Source organism: Centroberyx gerrardi, chromosome 23 (assembly GCF_048128805.1).
Source record: "Centroberyx gerrardi isolate f3 chromosome 23, fCenGer3.hap1.cur.20231027, whole genome shotgun sequence".
Taxonomy (NCBI): Eukaryota; Metazoa; Chordata; class Actinopteri; order Beryciformes; family Berycidae; genus Centroberyx; species Centroberyx gerrardi.
The window spans coordinates 15,283,718-15,296,359 of record NC_136019.1 but is presented as its reverse complement, the minus strand read 5'-3'; the positions used below and the strand labels follow the sequence as shown (position 1 = coordinate 15,296,359).

The 12,642-nt window shown below is 44.7% G+C and overlaps 1 protein-coding gene across 2 annotated transcripts in view; it reads right to left on the bottom strand.

Moving 5' to 3' along the window:
* plcb3 (phospholipase C, beta 3 (phosphatidylinositol-specific)) overlaps nucleotides 1–12,642 on the bottom strand; it is a 194,893-nt gene that overhangs the window by 49,734 nt on the left and 132,517 nt on the right. For both annotated transcript variants that reach the window (XR_013507987.1, XM_078291756.1), the window contains exon 2: nucleotides 9,171–9,742. Coding sequence is in view for 1 of the 2 variants with exons in the window: in XM_078291756.1 (XP_078147882.1) it covers nucleotides 9,171–9,269 (99 nt within the window). In the remaining variant the exon portion in view is untranslated. The remainder of the gene's footprint in view (nucleotides 1–9,170; nucleotides 9,743–12,642) is intronic.

The window sequence follows — 12,642 nt, the reverse complement described above, 5'->3', positions numbered from 1 at the left end:
TGTTTCCCTCTTCCCCCTCCCTCCTTTTCTCTCCCTCTTTCCCTATCTCTCTCTCTACCTCTGTCTCTCTCTCTCTCTCTCTCTCTCTCCTGACAGATTGGGTATCCAGTGTCACTATACACTGCCGTAGATGGGGAATTCCACTGGGACCAGACACACACACACACACACACACACACACACACACACACACACAGGAACACAACCTATATATCCATGAACTGAAATATGAAAACATTTCATGCAAACACAATCAAGGGGACACACATATACACACACACACACACACACACACACACACACACACAGACAGTCTACTGTGGTCTGATATATTTGCATGTTGAGCTATATTTGCATGTCGAGTTTTACATACTTGGCAGTTTCTTTCTAGTGTTGTCTTTCTAACCACAAGGCATGACAAACACCGCTCTCTCTCATATCATGTCTGTCATCACTCTTCCCATCTTTGCATGTGTACTTCTAAACTCAACATGCAAAAACGTTACTGGACTCTGCATTCATTCATTCATTCATGTTACTCGCTTATTCCTACTCAGGGTTTTTGTGTGTTTGATAAAGCAATGGGTAACACGTTATTGTTAAGGTTAAGAGAAACCTAGCAAGGGAACCATTAGGAGTAACCCCCCCCCCCAACACACACACACACACACACACACACACCTTGTTTACCATAGACACCGTGCACCCTATGGTGTGTGTCTGTGTGTGAGTGGGTGGTAGGTCTATAATTGGACCTCACCCCACTCCCTAATTAACCACCATATGTAGAATCCTTCTGAAGTCTCTCCTCGCTTCCTTCCTTCCTTCCTTTTCATTCCCCTCTCTCTCTCTTTCTCTCCATCAATCAACTCTTCCATTCACTCACTCTCCTTCTCTCTCTCTTCCACTCCTATTTTCTGTCCTTTTTCCCCTCCATAATTGATTGAAGACCACCTCTTTCTCCAGACCCCCTCCAGATGCTCTGGCCTTCCGACAAACACCCTCATTACCTGACCCTCACACACACACACACACACACACACACACACACACACACACACACACACACACACACACACCTCCCCCAAAGCCTGGAGACTTACATAGCCAGACCCACACACACACGCTAATGAGCCCCTCTTGACCATCACAAGTCTATTAAGGCATACACATGTGGATAGACACACACACACAAAGTTAAATATGGCTTTTTGTGTTATGTTCTGTCTGCCACTGATGAATGTGTGTGTGTGTGTGTGTGTGTGTGTGTGTGTGTGTGTGTGTGTGTGTGTGTGTGTGTGTGTGTGTGTGTTGCATAATACCAGTCAGGAGAAAGCCATTAGTGAGAAACTGATAAAAGTGGCTGCTCCAAATGCACCTTTGGTCGGCCGTAATGCATAATGCTGTGTGTGTGTGTGTGTGTGTGTGTGTGTGTGTGTGTTACTAAGAGAGCCAGTAAAGGAGAGACAGCTTGGACTAGTGGTGTGAGAAAGAGGGTCAGTGTGTACTCAGTGTGTGTGTGTGTGTGTGTGTGTGTGTGTGAGCTGCTGCTTTGGCAACATGGTAAAGGTTGATGACAGTTGCTAATAACCTTTGGACTCCAGAGAGAGGAGAGGAACGAGGGAGCAGAGGGGTGGGGAAGGGAAGGAAAATAAGCGATAGAAAATAGTAGAGGTAGATTGAAAAAAAAAAAAGACGAATGATTAATACATAATACTCAAAAAGAGAAAGGAAAAGTACCCAAGTGTTCATCTGCACATTCTTCACATATTTCTGTGTATATATTCCCGCCATCTGTAAATCTGATAATGTGGATAGCTGCGATGCATGTTTGCTCGCCTGGTCACACAATTTGTTCTCCCATAATGTGTCCCCACAGGGATCATTTAAGTTTCATCTAATCTAATCATCACACAGGGAATGGAATTCCTAACCTTAGCAGTGTTTTAGTGCCATGCTCTATTGTATGCTGGTTTTGCAAAGCCTTAAAAGTGCGGGACAGTAAAAACGATTTTTACTGCCCCATAACACAAACTGACCATATATGTATGGGGGGTTGATTTCCGGCTTTCAGATCTCACTTTCCGGCCTTTTGCATGGTGTGTGTTATCTCTTCACTAGACGTTTCTGTTCTCTTCTATAATTAGCTGGCTTACTTAAATATGACTTTACTGTTTACATTAATAGCAGGCTACCATAGGGAAGGGAAGGGTGAGTTGGGGGGCTGTGCCAGAGACTTGTGTAGGAGACAAGTTCTATCAATGTTGTTGCAACTCCTGCTGGTCATCAAAAGATGGTGATTAAAGGTGATAGAGTACTTAATGCCTCTTTCTGACTTTTTAAGACCTTTTCAGTGCTACCTGGAATTGCATTTAAGACCAATTTAAAAACCAAAATAAAGAAACAAAGCTGGTAAAACTGGCCTTTATCTGATCGAACACAGCTAATGTAACTTCCGAAACTATGAATGGACAGTGTAAGGAAAAGAACCAGGAAATTATTTTATAAGGGACATGAGGTGTTTAGTAAAGCAGATATGATTTTAAAAAAAAGACATGTTTAGCATATTGTACCGCTAACAAACTAACCCTGTTCTGTATTAATGGAGTATGTCAGTGAAAAACATAGAGAGGAGATCGAAACAGAAGGAGAGACAGAAAGAAGGAACAAGACAGAGAGGAAACAAAAAATAAGTGAAAGACCACACAGACAGAAAGTAGACACGAGAGGAGGAAGAGACAGCGACTGAGAGATGAAGAAAGAATGAGACAGGAGAGAGAGAAAGAACGGGGAAGTGAGATCCCATAAAAGACAGAGAGACGGACACGGAGTGAGTGAGTGGGGCAAAAAAATGCAAAATATGAGCAGAGAGCGAGAGAGGAGGAGAGGAAGCGAGAGAGGAGGAGGAGGAGGAGCAGAGATGGAGGAGTCCAGATGTCAATCCCACACTTCACATGTGGCTGTGGTTGACCTTCCACCTCTCTCTCTCTCTCTCCCTCTCTCTCTCTATCTTTGGTTGTCTTTCTCACCTCTCCTCATCCCTCCTGTTCCATTCCTCTCACATGCTTTTTCTCAATCTCGCCATCTCCATCTTTCTATCTCTCTTTGATTCTATTTTTCTCTCCCTCCTCCTGTCTGCATGTAATTCCATTGTAACTCACTGTTCATTGTTAGTTCATTTCCCCGGCGCTCCTTTTTTCCTCCCATCCTGTCTCTCCTGCTCCCACCCTTTTTTTTTTTTTTTTTTTACACTTCCGACTCTATCTCTTGTTACATTTTGGTATTTAGCTGACTCTCTAATCGAGAGTGAAAGAAATAAGAGCCAAGTAGTTTTTTCCTTCAATAAAGTCGTTTTTTTTTAATCATGCTAGTCACTTTCACTCCGTGGTGAGATATTCCCGGACATCCAGGGGCAGCTCCTGTCTCTCCACCTCCCTCCATCCATCCATCCATCCCTCGTTTCTCACCCCTCCGTCAGTTTGTCAGACAGTGTTTCTCAGCGCGGCGTCAGACTCTTTCACACGATCCCGCGTTTCCTCCTCTCTCCCTCCAACCTCTCCTTCACCCCCAAATCCTCCTCCTCTCTCTTCTTTCTCCCCTCTCGCCTCCTCTACCTCTATCCTTTCAGCATCTGATGATGACTTAAGCTTTTTGCTTAAACAAAGGATGTGTGTGTCTTAACAGGCGTCAGAGTTTTATTCCAGACCAAGATATCCATCATTTGAAAACACTGACACATACTGTGACAAAATGACTGATGGTACAAAAGTAAAGCCCATTTTGCAATACTAAAGTCAGAATGACTCATAAAAGCAACTCAGCTAACAAAACAGCTCTGCTTTTGAGGGCAGAAGCATCTGCGTTTTGAAATATTGACTGTTAAAATTCAGGTAGCAAAGTTGTTCCAAGTTATATAACATTTTGGAACGAACCCTTCAATTCTTGTGTTAGGAGCTTTTCGACACGCCATATGTCAAAAGCAGCTAGTGCATGTTGTGTCAGCACTGAGTGTCGACACGTGTACAACACAGCGCGCAGCTCAAAACTGCACTTAAGGATGACCTGAAAATGTCACATTCTGTTTTTAGGAGAGCAGGGGACAGTCAAGGCTACAGCAGCGGATTCCAACCTTTTTTGGCGGAGCCGTGGCACCAAACACAAAACTCCATGGCATGACAAAGTTATTGTTTGCTGGGAACTGGCCGCAGCCGAGCGGGAAAAGAAAACCACCGGAAAAGTAGATAGGCGATACAAGGAGCTGCTCCAGCAAGTCCCAGCTTGCAGCCGAAAAAATAAAAGTGAAGAAATTTGAAGGGGAATTCAACTGAAACTTGTTCGGTTGCTTTATCTAAGGGAGCATCGTTGTCCATAAAACTTTCTTTCAACCATCCCGAGCAATGGAATCTGATTAAGTCACAGGACTGAATGTGCCTTCATCTTGAAAGATAATGAAACAAAAACTGCAGGGACATTTTAGGAAGCTATCTGCTTTAGCAGAATAACAAACTGAAGGTCAGCGCTGGTGGAATTCTCTTAATTGAATTACAACGTAATCTTTGTTTGACAGACACTTAAAGTTTGAGTGAAACCTCGAGGAACGCCTACGCTTACTCGACTTGTTGAGATCATCCATCCCAGTCCAGAAGTCATCATGTTTATTGGTACTGAGACACACTCCCACAAAACAACTCAACACAATTACTGACTGCTTAAAACTGTCACACAAAGCCTTTAATGATATTTCATCAAACAGGAGATGCTGGACCCATTTGACCACATTAACAATACAATCTATATGCAATTGTGTTTCCAGACCACATACAAGTAAAAACTATGTAAATGAGAATAAACTTTTGTGCACAGATCCAATAGCATCCACAGAAAGCAAACCGTAGATACTAACTTCTGACTGGCTGGGGGTAATGAAAATATTAGTTGATCAAAAAATGGATAGTCAGGATAGTTGTGGATGGGGAACAAGTGAGATGAAGTGTCTGCTGTAAATTCTGTCTGACAAAATAATACAGGTAAACAGTAGAGACGACAGCGGCATAAAACTGCCTCAGCTGTTGCCCAGACTGTACCTGTTGTCTAAGGGCGAGTTCACACCAAGTGCGTTTGGAGCAGTTTAATGAACTCTGGAGTGTTTACTCCTTCAGTTATCTGTTTGGCCAGGTGACAACCAATACCACTGGAACTCAGGTGACACCAGAGAACCTCACTGAGACGCCTGAACCTCCGAGTCTCTGTCCTCATCCAAGAGAGTTAGGAGTGACGACAACATCCAAACCAACTGCAGGCACCGACCCCAAAACGCAAGGGTTTATGGGTATAAGGAGACGGATGTTGACATCTGACAGCCAGCAGTTCCTCATGCTTGGAAAGCCCAGCATAACAAAATGAACCTATGCAGACGAGGCCATCATGATGGAATCAGACTTGTTTTGATCTCCCCTGCCGCCAAAATCTCAAACCTGGCGGGATGACAGGTTATCAGAACTGTCCAATAAAGGAGCTACTTGTGAGTCCATGTGACTTTTGTCCCGGTTTGCTTGTAATTGGGCAGCGTGAACATAAACTAACCACACAGAAAAATGCAACAAAGTAAACTTGGAAACGAACTGTGCGATTGCACCCTAAGATAACCTCTCCTTCTGGTTTTAAAAGTCCCAGCGAGATTTCCCGAGTGCGTGCCATCTTTCTAAAGTATGTAAATGCAAGAGGAACTAACCTGCAAGGCCAATCTGCATTTTGCAGTGGCACGTGATATCATATTTCACTGTGGGCACATTTTAATGCCAGGTGTAAATTAAATCCAGCTGAGTCATACCTAGACACGAACCAGGATGGGAGATGGATGTTAATGCTAGGTGTGAAGGGGACCGGTGATTTTCTTAACATGTGAGATCCACATCAAGGCTCAGCGGAGCTCACTCCAAGGGCCAGACCAGCTGAGAACCAAACTGCAGCGTAGACAAACGTCCGTCTGTGTTTGTTTAATTGGCTGTTTAGGAGGAATTTTAACTGAATTGCAGTTGGAATTCATGTAAATTGAATTGCGGCAAGGCTGGATAGGGTGGAGCAGGAGCAGAGAGGGGGGGAGGGAGGGAGGGAGAGAGGAGGAAAATGGTTTGGCTCTGGAGCTCACAACAAGCTCGAACAGGAAGTCATTCAACGTGAAACACACACCCAGAACAAAACAACCACACACACACACACACACACACACACACACACGCACATGTATACACACAAGCACACACACAGAAGAAAGAGGGTCAATTTGCAGTGCATTCCTATTCCTCCTCCTCCTCCTGCATGAGTCAGTGTCTGTGTGTGTGCGTGTGAGTGTGGGTGTGTGTGTGTATATGCACGTGTCATTAGAAGGGCCTACAGTAGAATTCCCCAAGCCATTGAGAAACAGAGGTTATGCTGTGAGAATAAAAGATTAAGCTAGAACGAGACGACAGCAACAACTCAACGACAAACGACTGAGCGATTGAAGGGAGGAGGAAGAGTGAAGAGAAAGACAGGCAGGATGAATGAAGGGATGCTGGCGAAAGAGGCAGAGGAGAGGAGACGAGGAAACGAGAGAGGTGGGAGGAGGAATGAGAGATGGGGAAGGGGAAGGGGAGAGAAAGAGAGAGAGGGATGGGGTCAAAAGTGGGGTCTTCATGTAAACAAACTGCGCTGCCCTCAGGCTCTTTCTCTCTGTGTGTGTGTGTGTGTGTGTGTGTGTGTGTGTGTGTGTGTGTGTGTCCTGGATTTCACACAGGCTAAATCCAGATTCTCAACTCTTTTCTCACTCCGCTAAATCCTTAACAGAAGTGGCCTCCTATTACTCATTGTTGATATGCTAAAGTGTTGGCATGGAGCACCGGAGCGATGCTCTCATCACTTTAGGTGCCACCTGAAGCATTTTAACATCAATAAATCATTCCCACATTAATTTTGCAACATTAGTATAATTAGTGTAAACAAACAAGATCATCACTGAGAAGACTGGCAGCCTCTAAAAGCCTCTACACTGCATTTACGCTGTGTGCTGGATTGCTTTACGGCACAAAGGGAGATTACTGTACAGCATAATATAGGAAACTCTGGAAGCAACAGGGTTTATGGGAAATGTAGTCCTAACTTTGAGAAGCTTGTGCATTAACAATACAGAGTCTTGTCTATGGTCTCATTTGTTCACAGTAACTATACCAAAATATTACAATTATATACTGCTGTTTAAAAATGCTACTCATAGCTCCTTTAACCAGTAAGCTGACCAATGGACTAGTGTCCCAAAAACACAGAATACTCCTTTAACATCTCTATTAAGAACATGAGACATGAAACAATTCTCCCACACTCCTCTGTATTCTCTCTCCTCTCCCCCCTCTCTTATCATTCCTCATACTTCATTTGTTGTTTCTAGTGGGAATCGGAAAGGAAAAAAAAGAGGGAACAACACGGAGTGAGAGGGGATGAAAGAGAGAGAGAGAGAGAGAAAGAAAGCACCCACATGTTTTTGACTGTTCACACACTTAATCACTAGCATAACCATTTCCTGGGAATTCCCTTTGAGAGAGAGAGACAGAGAGAAAGGAAATCAAAATGACATGGCATTTACTGTTTGCGTGACAAGACTCTTCTTAGGAGGCCAACCGGGCAGGCAGACACACACACACACACACACACACGATGTCATCGTTAGAATTTGTGTGAGGCTCTGTTGCTGATAAATTGGTTTACTTTGAAACACTCCCATATACTGTCCTATCCCTCTTTTAATGGCCCTCAGCAGTAGTGTGTGTGTGTGTGTGTGAGTGTGGTGGATGTGTGTGTGTGGTGTATACAAGTGTCAACACCGCACTTGATATCTCTCTATATCTACAAGGTACACTTATGATAGGCTTTAATAGAAGTATAGCACCTTTCACACACACACACATACACACACACACACACACACACACACACACACACACACACACACACGTTGTAAATGCAAGAGACAGGATCCCAAATGGAAGACAGGTCTATGCTTAGAGAGTCCATATCAGTCAGCAACTCAGTTAATCATTGATGGCCATTCACACACACACACACACACACACACACACACACACACACACACCTCCTTTCTCTAATAGACACTTACAGAATGGCCCCGTTGCACTCTCCCACATCTAACCCCAACACACACACACGCACGCACACACGCACACACGCGCACACACACACACATACACACACACACACACACACACACACACACACTATGGTCAGTGGCACCCGCGCGGCCAGGCGCATGTCTGGGTTGCCAGGCGTGCTGCAGCAGAAATACGCGGAAGAGCAACGACTGCAGGTCGAGCGAGAAAAAGGAGAAAAAACTTTGTGTTGGCTCGGTTTGAAAAGTTGCAGGGACGAGATATACACTCTAAAAGGTTTAAAAGCTCTATAAAATCATCAAAGCAACATTTTAGAGCCTGATTTGAAACCCAAAAGTGTATTTACGACCTCTGAAATCCCTCCAATATCTCCATTTGCTCGCACTCAGACAGGTGCTTTCTCCTCTAATCCCCTGGGAAAAGGGGGATTGTGGAGGAGCAGAAAGAAAAGAGGAGAAAAGCGGGGGTAAGAGTTGAGTGTGAACCTGAGCCTGAGGAAAAACTGGCTTGACAAGAATTCAACACAACACACACAAACCACTGCTGCCTGGTGGCAACTATAGGGGAATTCTCTGCTAGACTATCTGATGAAAACACACACACACACACACACACACACACACACACACACGGGCCAGGGGGCTTCTCTGTAGGCTACAGGATTAGAAAGCTATGCACACTACATACACAAACACACACACTCTCTCACTCACTCACTCACTCACTCACTCACTCACTCACTCACTTCAGCCCCGTGTGACAGAGCCTCACAACAGCAGGCCTACTGTCAAAACCAGGCTGTCATTTGTCATGTCTGTAATCAGGTGACTGTTGTCTTAGACAAAGCAGACGGTCACCTACTGACAGCAAATTCCTAGACTTGTTATTTGCATCCGTAGAAGAAACTGATTCAAACGTAGATACTGGGCTACAGCAGCGCCACATGTCTGTAGTGAGTCCTGTCTGGGCGGAAAGCAGATTACAAAAAAAATGTTTCATTGTCCCTCTCACCTCGTCCCATTTGATGAACTTGCCCCCCTTCTTCAGCGTGTCGTGGACGGACACGGGTTTGAGCTGCAGAGCGTGGACTCCCGGCTTGGCCCCGGCCATGGCGAGGGACTCCCTGCCCGGGTGCCAACGCCTAAACCCCGGCTACAGCGAGCGGCGGTCCTCGGTCTCAAAAACTCCAACTTCCTTCCTTCCACTTCCACTTCGGAATCCTTTTTCTTTTCCGGGGAGAAAGTTAATTGGATCTTGTCGGGAGGGGAGGGGAGGGGTCTGAAAGTTGGTCTGGTTTTGTTTTTTTTAAAGCACTGCCCAAACTGCCCGCCGAGAGAGTGACTTTGGAGAAATAACGTGAGAAGTAATCCAGAGAGGAGAGCGAAGACGGGACTCGGCTCCGCTGTCTTGTCCCCCCCCCCCCCCTCGTCCGTCCGCGTCCCCGTGGCGCGCTTGTAATACCCTTTTTTTTTTATTATAGGCCTTGATTCATATGTTTGTTTATTTATACAGGATCCTTTAATCGCGCACTTGAGCCCGCGGAGAGATCTTTTCCTTCCTTCCTCCCATCTGGTCGTCCCTCTCTCTCTCTCTCTCTCTCTCTCTCTCTCTCTCTCTCTCTCTCTCTCTCTCTCTCTCTCTCTCTCTCTCTCTCTCTCTCTCTCTCTCTCTCTCTCCCTCCTCCGCTCTTCTTCTTCCCCTCTCTACCAACTTTCTCTGCTTCCTCTCTCTCTTGTCGCCCTCGACGCGTTTCTTTTCTCCTCCTCCTCTCCTCCCTGCATGTTTTGTAGAAAGAAAAAAAAGAGAGAGAGATTCCGAGGAGCGGGAGAGAGAAGGACAGCGTCAGACAGCAGTGAGTGAAGTGAATGAGGAATGAGAGAGAGAGGGAGGGAGAAAGTCAGGAAGAGATTGGGTAAAGGGGGTGTGTTTTACTTCGGTCTCTCTCTCTCTCTCTCTCTCTCTCTCTCTCTGTCTCTCTCCCTCTCTCTCTCTCATTCCATACATTGAGCAATATAATCAATATCAATAGTTTACTCACCCTTTTAGCCTACATTTTTATTAGATAAATGTATAGTGTGCATCATCCTAAGTAATATGAAGCTGGTGCAGGTTATATGAGGACATTAATGGCTTTCTGAAAGTATAATTGATTTCTGCTCATGCTGGTGGTTGTCTGTCCTGTGATGATCAGTGACTGGAGGTCATCCAGTGGTTTACCCACCTTTTTATTTACCACCACATCACTGCTGCTAACCTTGTAGCTCTCTGCAAATGCAGTCTATCCAACTATAGACGCGGTGTGTTGGGACTTGATATGAGCCTTAGGGCAACTTATGAGTCATACTGCCTTCAGCAGGACTAGACATGAAACTGAATCAGTGTGTATGAACTAGTACCTGGTTTGGAACTATACTTATCCTATAATACATTTTAGCAGGATGCTATACAAATAAACTATAAGTCCTCATAGGAATATAGTAAAAAATATAGGAATATTATAGTGATACCATTGGAGATATAAAAATACCATACAGTATGATATGCTCATATAAACTCACTATTGAATACCACAGACACACTATGAGTATATATAATGAAAAGACTGTTTTAATTTTTAAAATTGCCGTCCTTAATTGCCTCAAACCAGTTGCTTTGTATAGTGTTGAGAGCAACAGATTGCATGGGGAAAAGTACAGTTATATCATTACAAATATGGTTACAGTTATCACAGTTATTGGAAAAACACAATAATCAGTTTACAGAAGGCTTTGAAGCAACAGGTGATAACTTCATTATTCAAACTGCATTATGTAAGCTGGCATTAATTGGCCACTTAGTGGAATGGAGGCAGGGAAATCCAAGCCACCAAAAGTCATCAGGTGACATTCCTGAATTTGAGAAAGCCGCTGTATTACATTACTGCTTATAATTTAAGCAGGTAATGAGCAATCTGTAGTGGATTACATCCTGAAAGCAAGCTTCCCATCCCTGGCTCAGGAGAGTGGAGGTGTATCATGTTGTTAAGAAGCATGAGAGCAGAGGAGGCTGCACAGTTACAGTCCAGTCCAAGTCCAAATCCCACTGCCAGGGAACATTACGACTTGCACTTCTCATGAAAATTTTTTAAAAAGGCAAAGGAGCAACAGATTTTTTGGCAACCGTTACCGTTCTCCAACACCCTAACTACACCCAGCAGGAATGTCTGCTATGCATGCAGCCTGACTGACTGACTGACTGACTGACTGGTGTGTGTGTGTGTGTGTGTGTGTGTGTGTGTGTGTGTGTGTTGAGTGTTTTTCCTGGAAGAAACCATAGCAAGCAAGAGGAAATCCAAAAAAAATAACCCAAAAGAATCGATGAGAAATAGTCTTTCGTGAACACACGCTTTAACATCTGTGTGTGGAAACTGTTCATCCTGTGTGGGTGTCGTTGTTACATGAGCCTGCGTTGATGCACGCACCGAGTGGAAGATACATTGTTTAACAATTCAGCAGCCAGACAGATTGGCATTGGTGTGTGTGTGTGTGTGTGTGAGTGTGTGTGTGTGTGTGTGTGTGTGTGTGTGAGTGAGTGTGTGTGCGTTTGACCCAGAAACATTCTAAATCAGGGCAGTAACTGAGTCCGGGCAGACCTGTTGATTAAACTGATCCTGAAACACCATACACACACACACACACATACACACACACACACTACACATGACCCCTCTAAATACAAGATTGATACATGCATATGCATTCTTTCAACAGCGCAGCACACACGCATAAACAGGGATATTGTGTTTCTGTAGCGCATAATAAGAAACACACATATACACACACACACACACACACAAAGAACTTCTCATTAGCCAAACAATGGCGTGTTGGATGCTGCAGCTGAAGAGCAGGCACCTGTGGTGTCAATAGACTGCCTCCTCCCTCCATTCACCACACTGTCTTTTTCTGTCTCTTCTCTCTCTCCTCCCTCAAATCCATTCTCTCTCTAGGTCTCTATACACTCTCTCTCTATCTTACAGCTGAACGTCTGTGTCTTTCTCTCTTTTTTCTCCATCTCTCTGTTCCCTCCTTCCAACAGGTGTCCTGCTCCCATAGGTCACTGGGAAATATGATAGTGTTCATCTGGGTAAATATGGCATTAGGTAATCAGGCCAAAGCATTTTGTCTTCTGTAAACCCGCTACACAAGTAAGTGTAGGCTTGCTCTCTCTCTCTCTCTCTCTCTCTCTCTGTCTCTGTCTCTCTCTCTCTCTCTCTCTCTGCATTTCACACACACATACACACACACACACACACACACACACACACACACACACACACACACACACACACACTGTCAAACACAGCTGCGGTGTGTGTCACCATTCCCAGAGAGCCCCCTCCAGAGGGTGAAGGTCGAGCAGAGGAGAGAGGGGGATGAAACTGCAGAAAGAGAGGGAGTGAAGGAGGAAGAGAGGCAGCGAAGAAGAAGAAGAAGACGGAGGA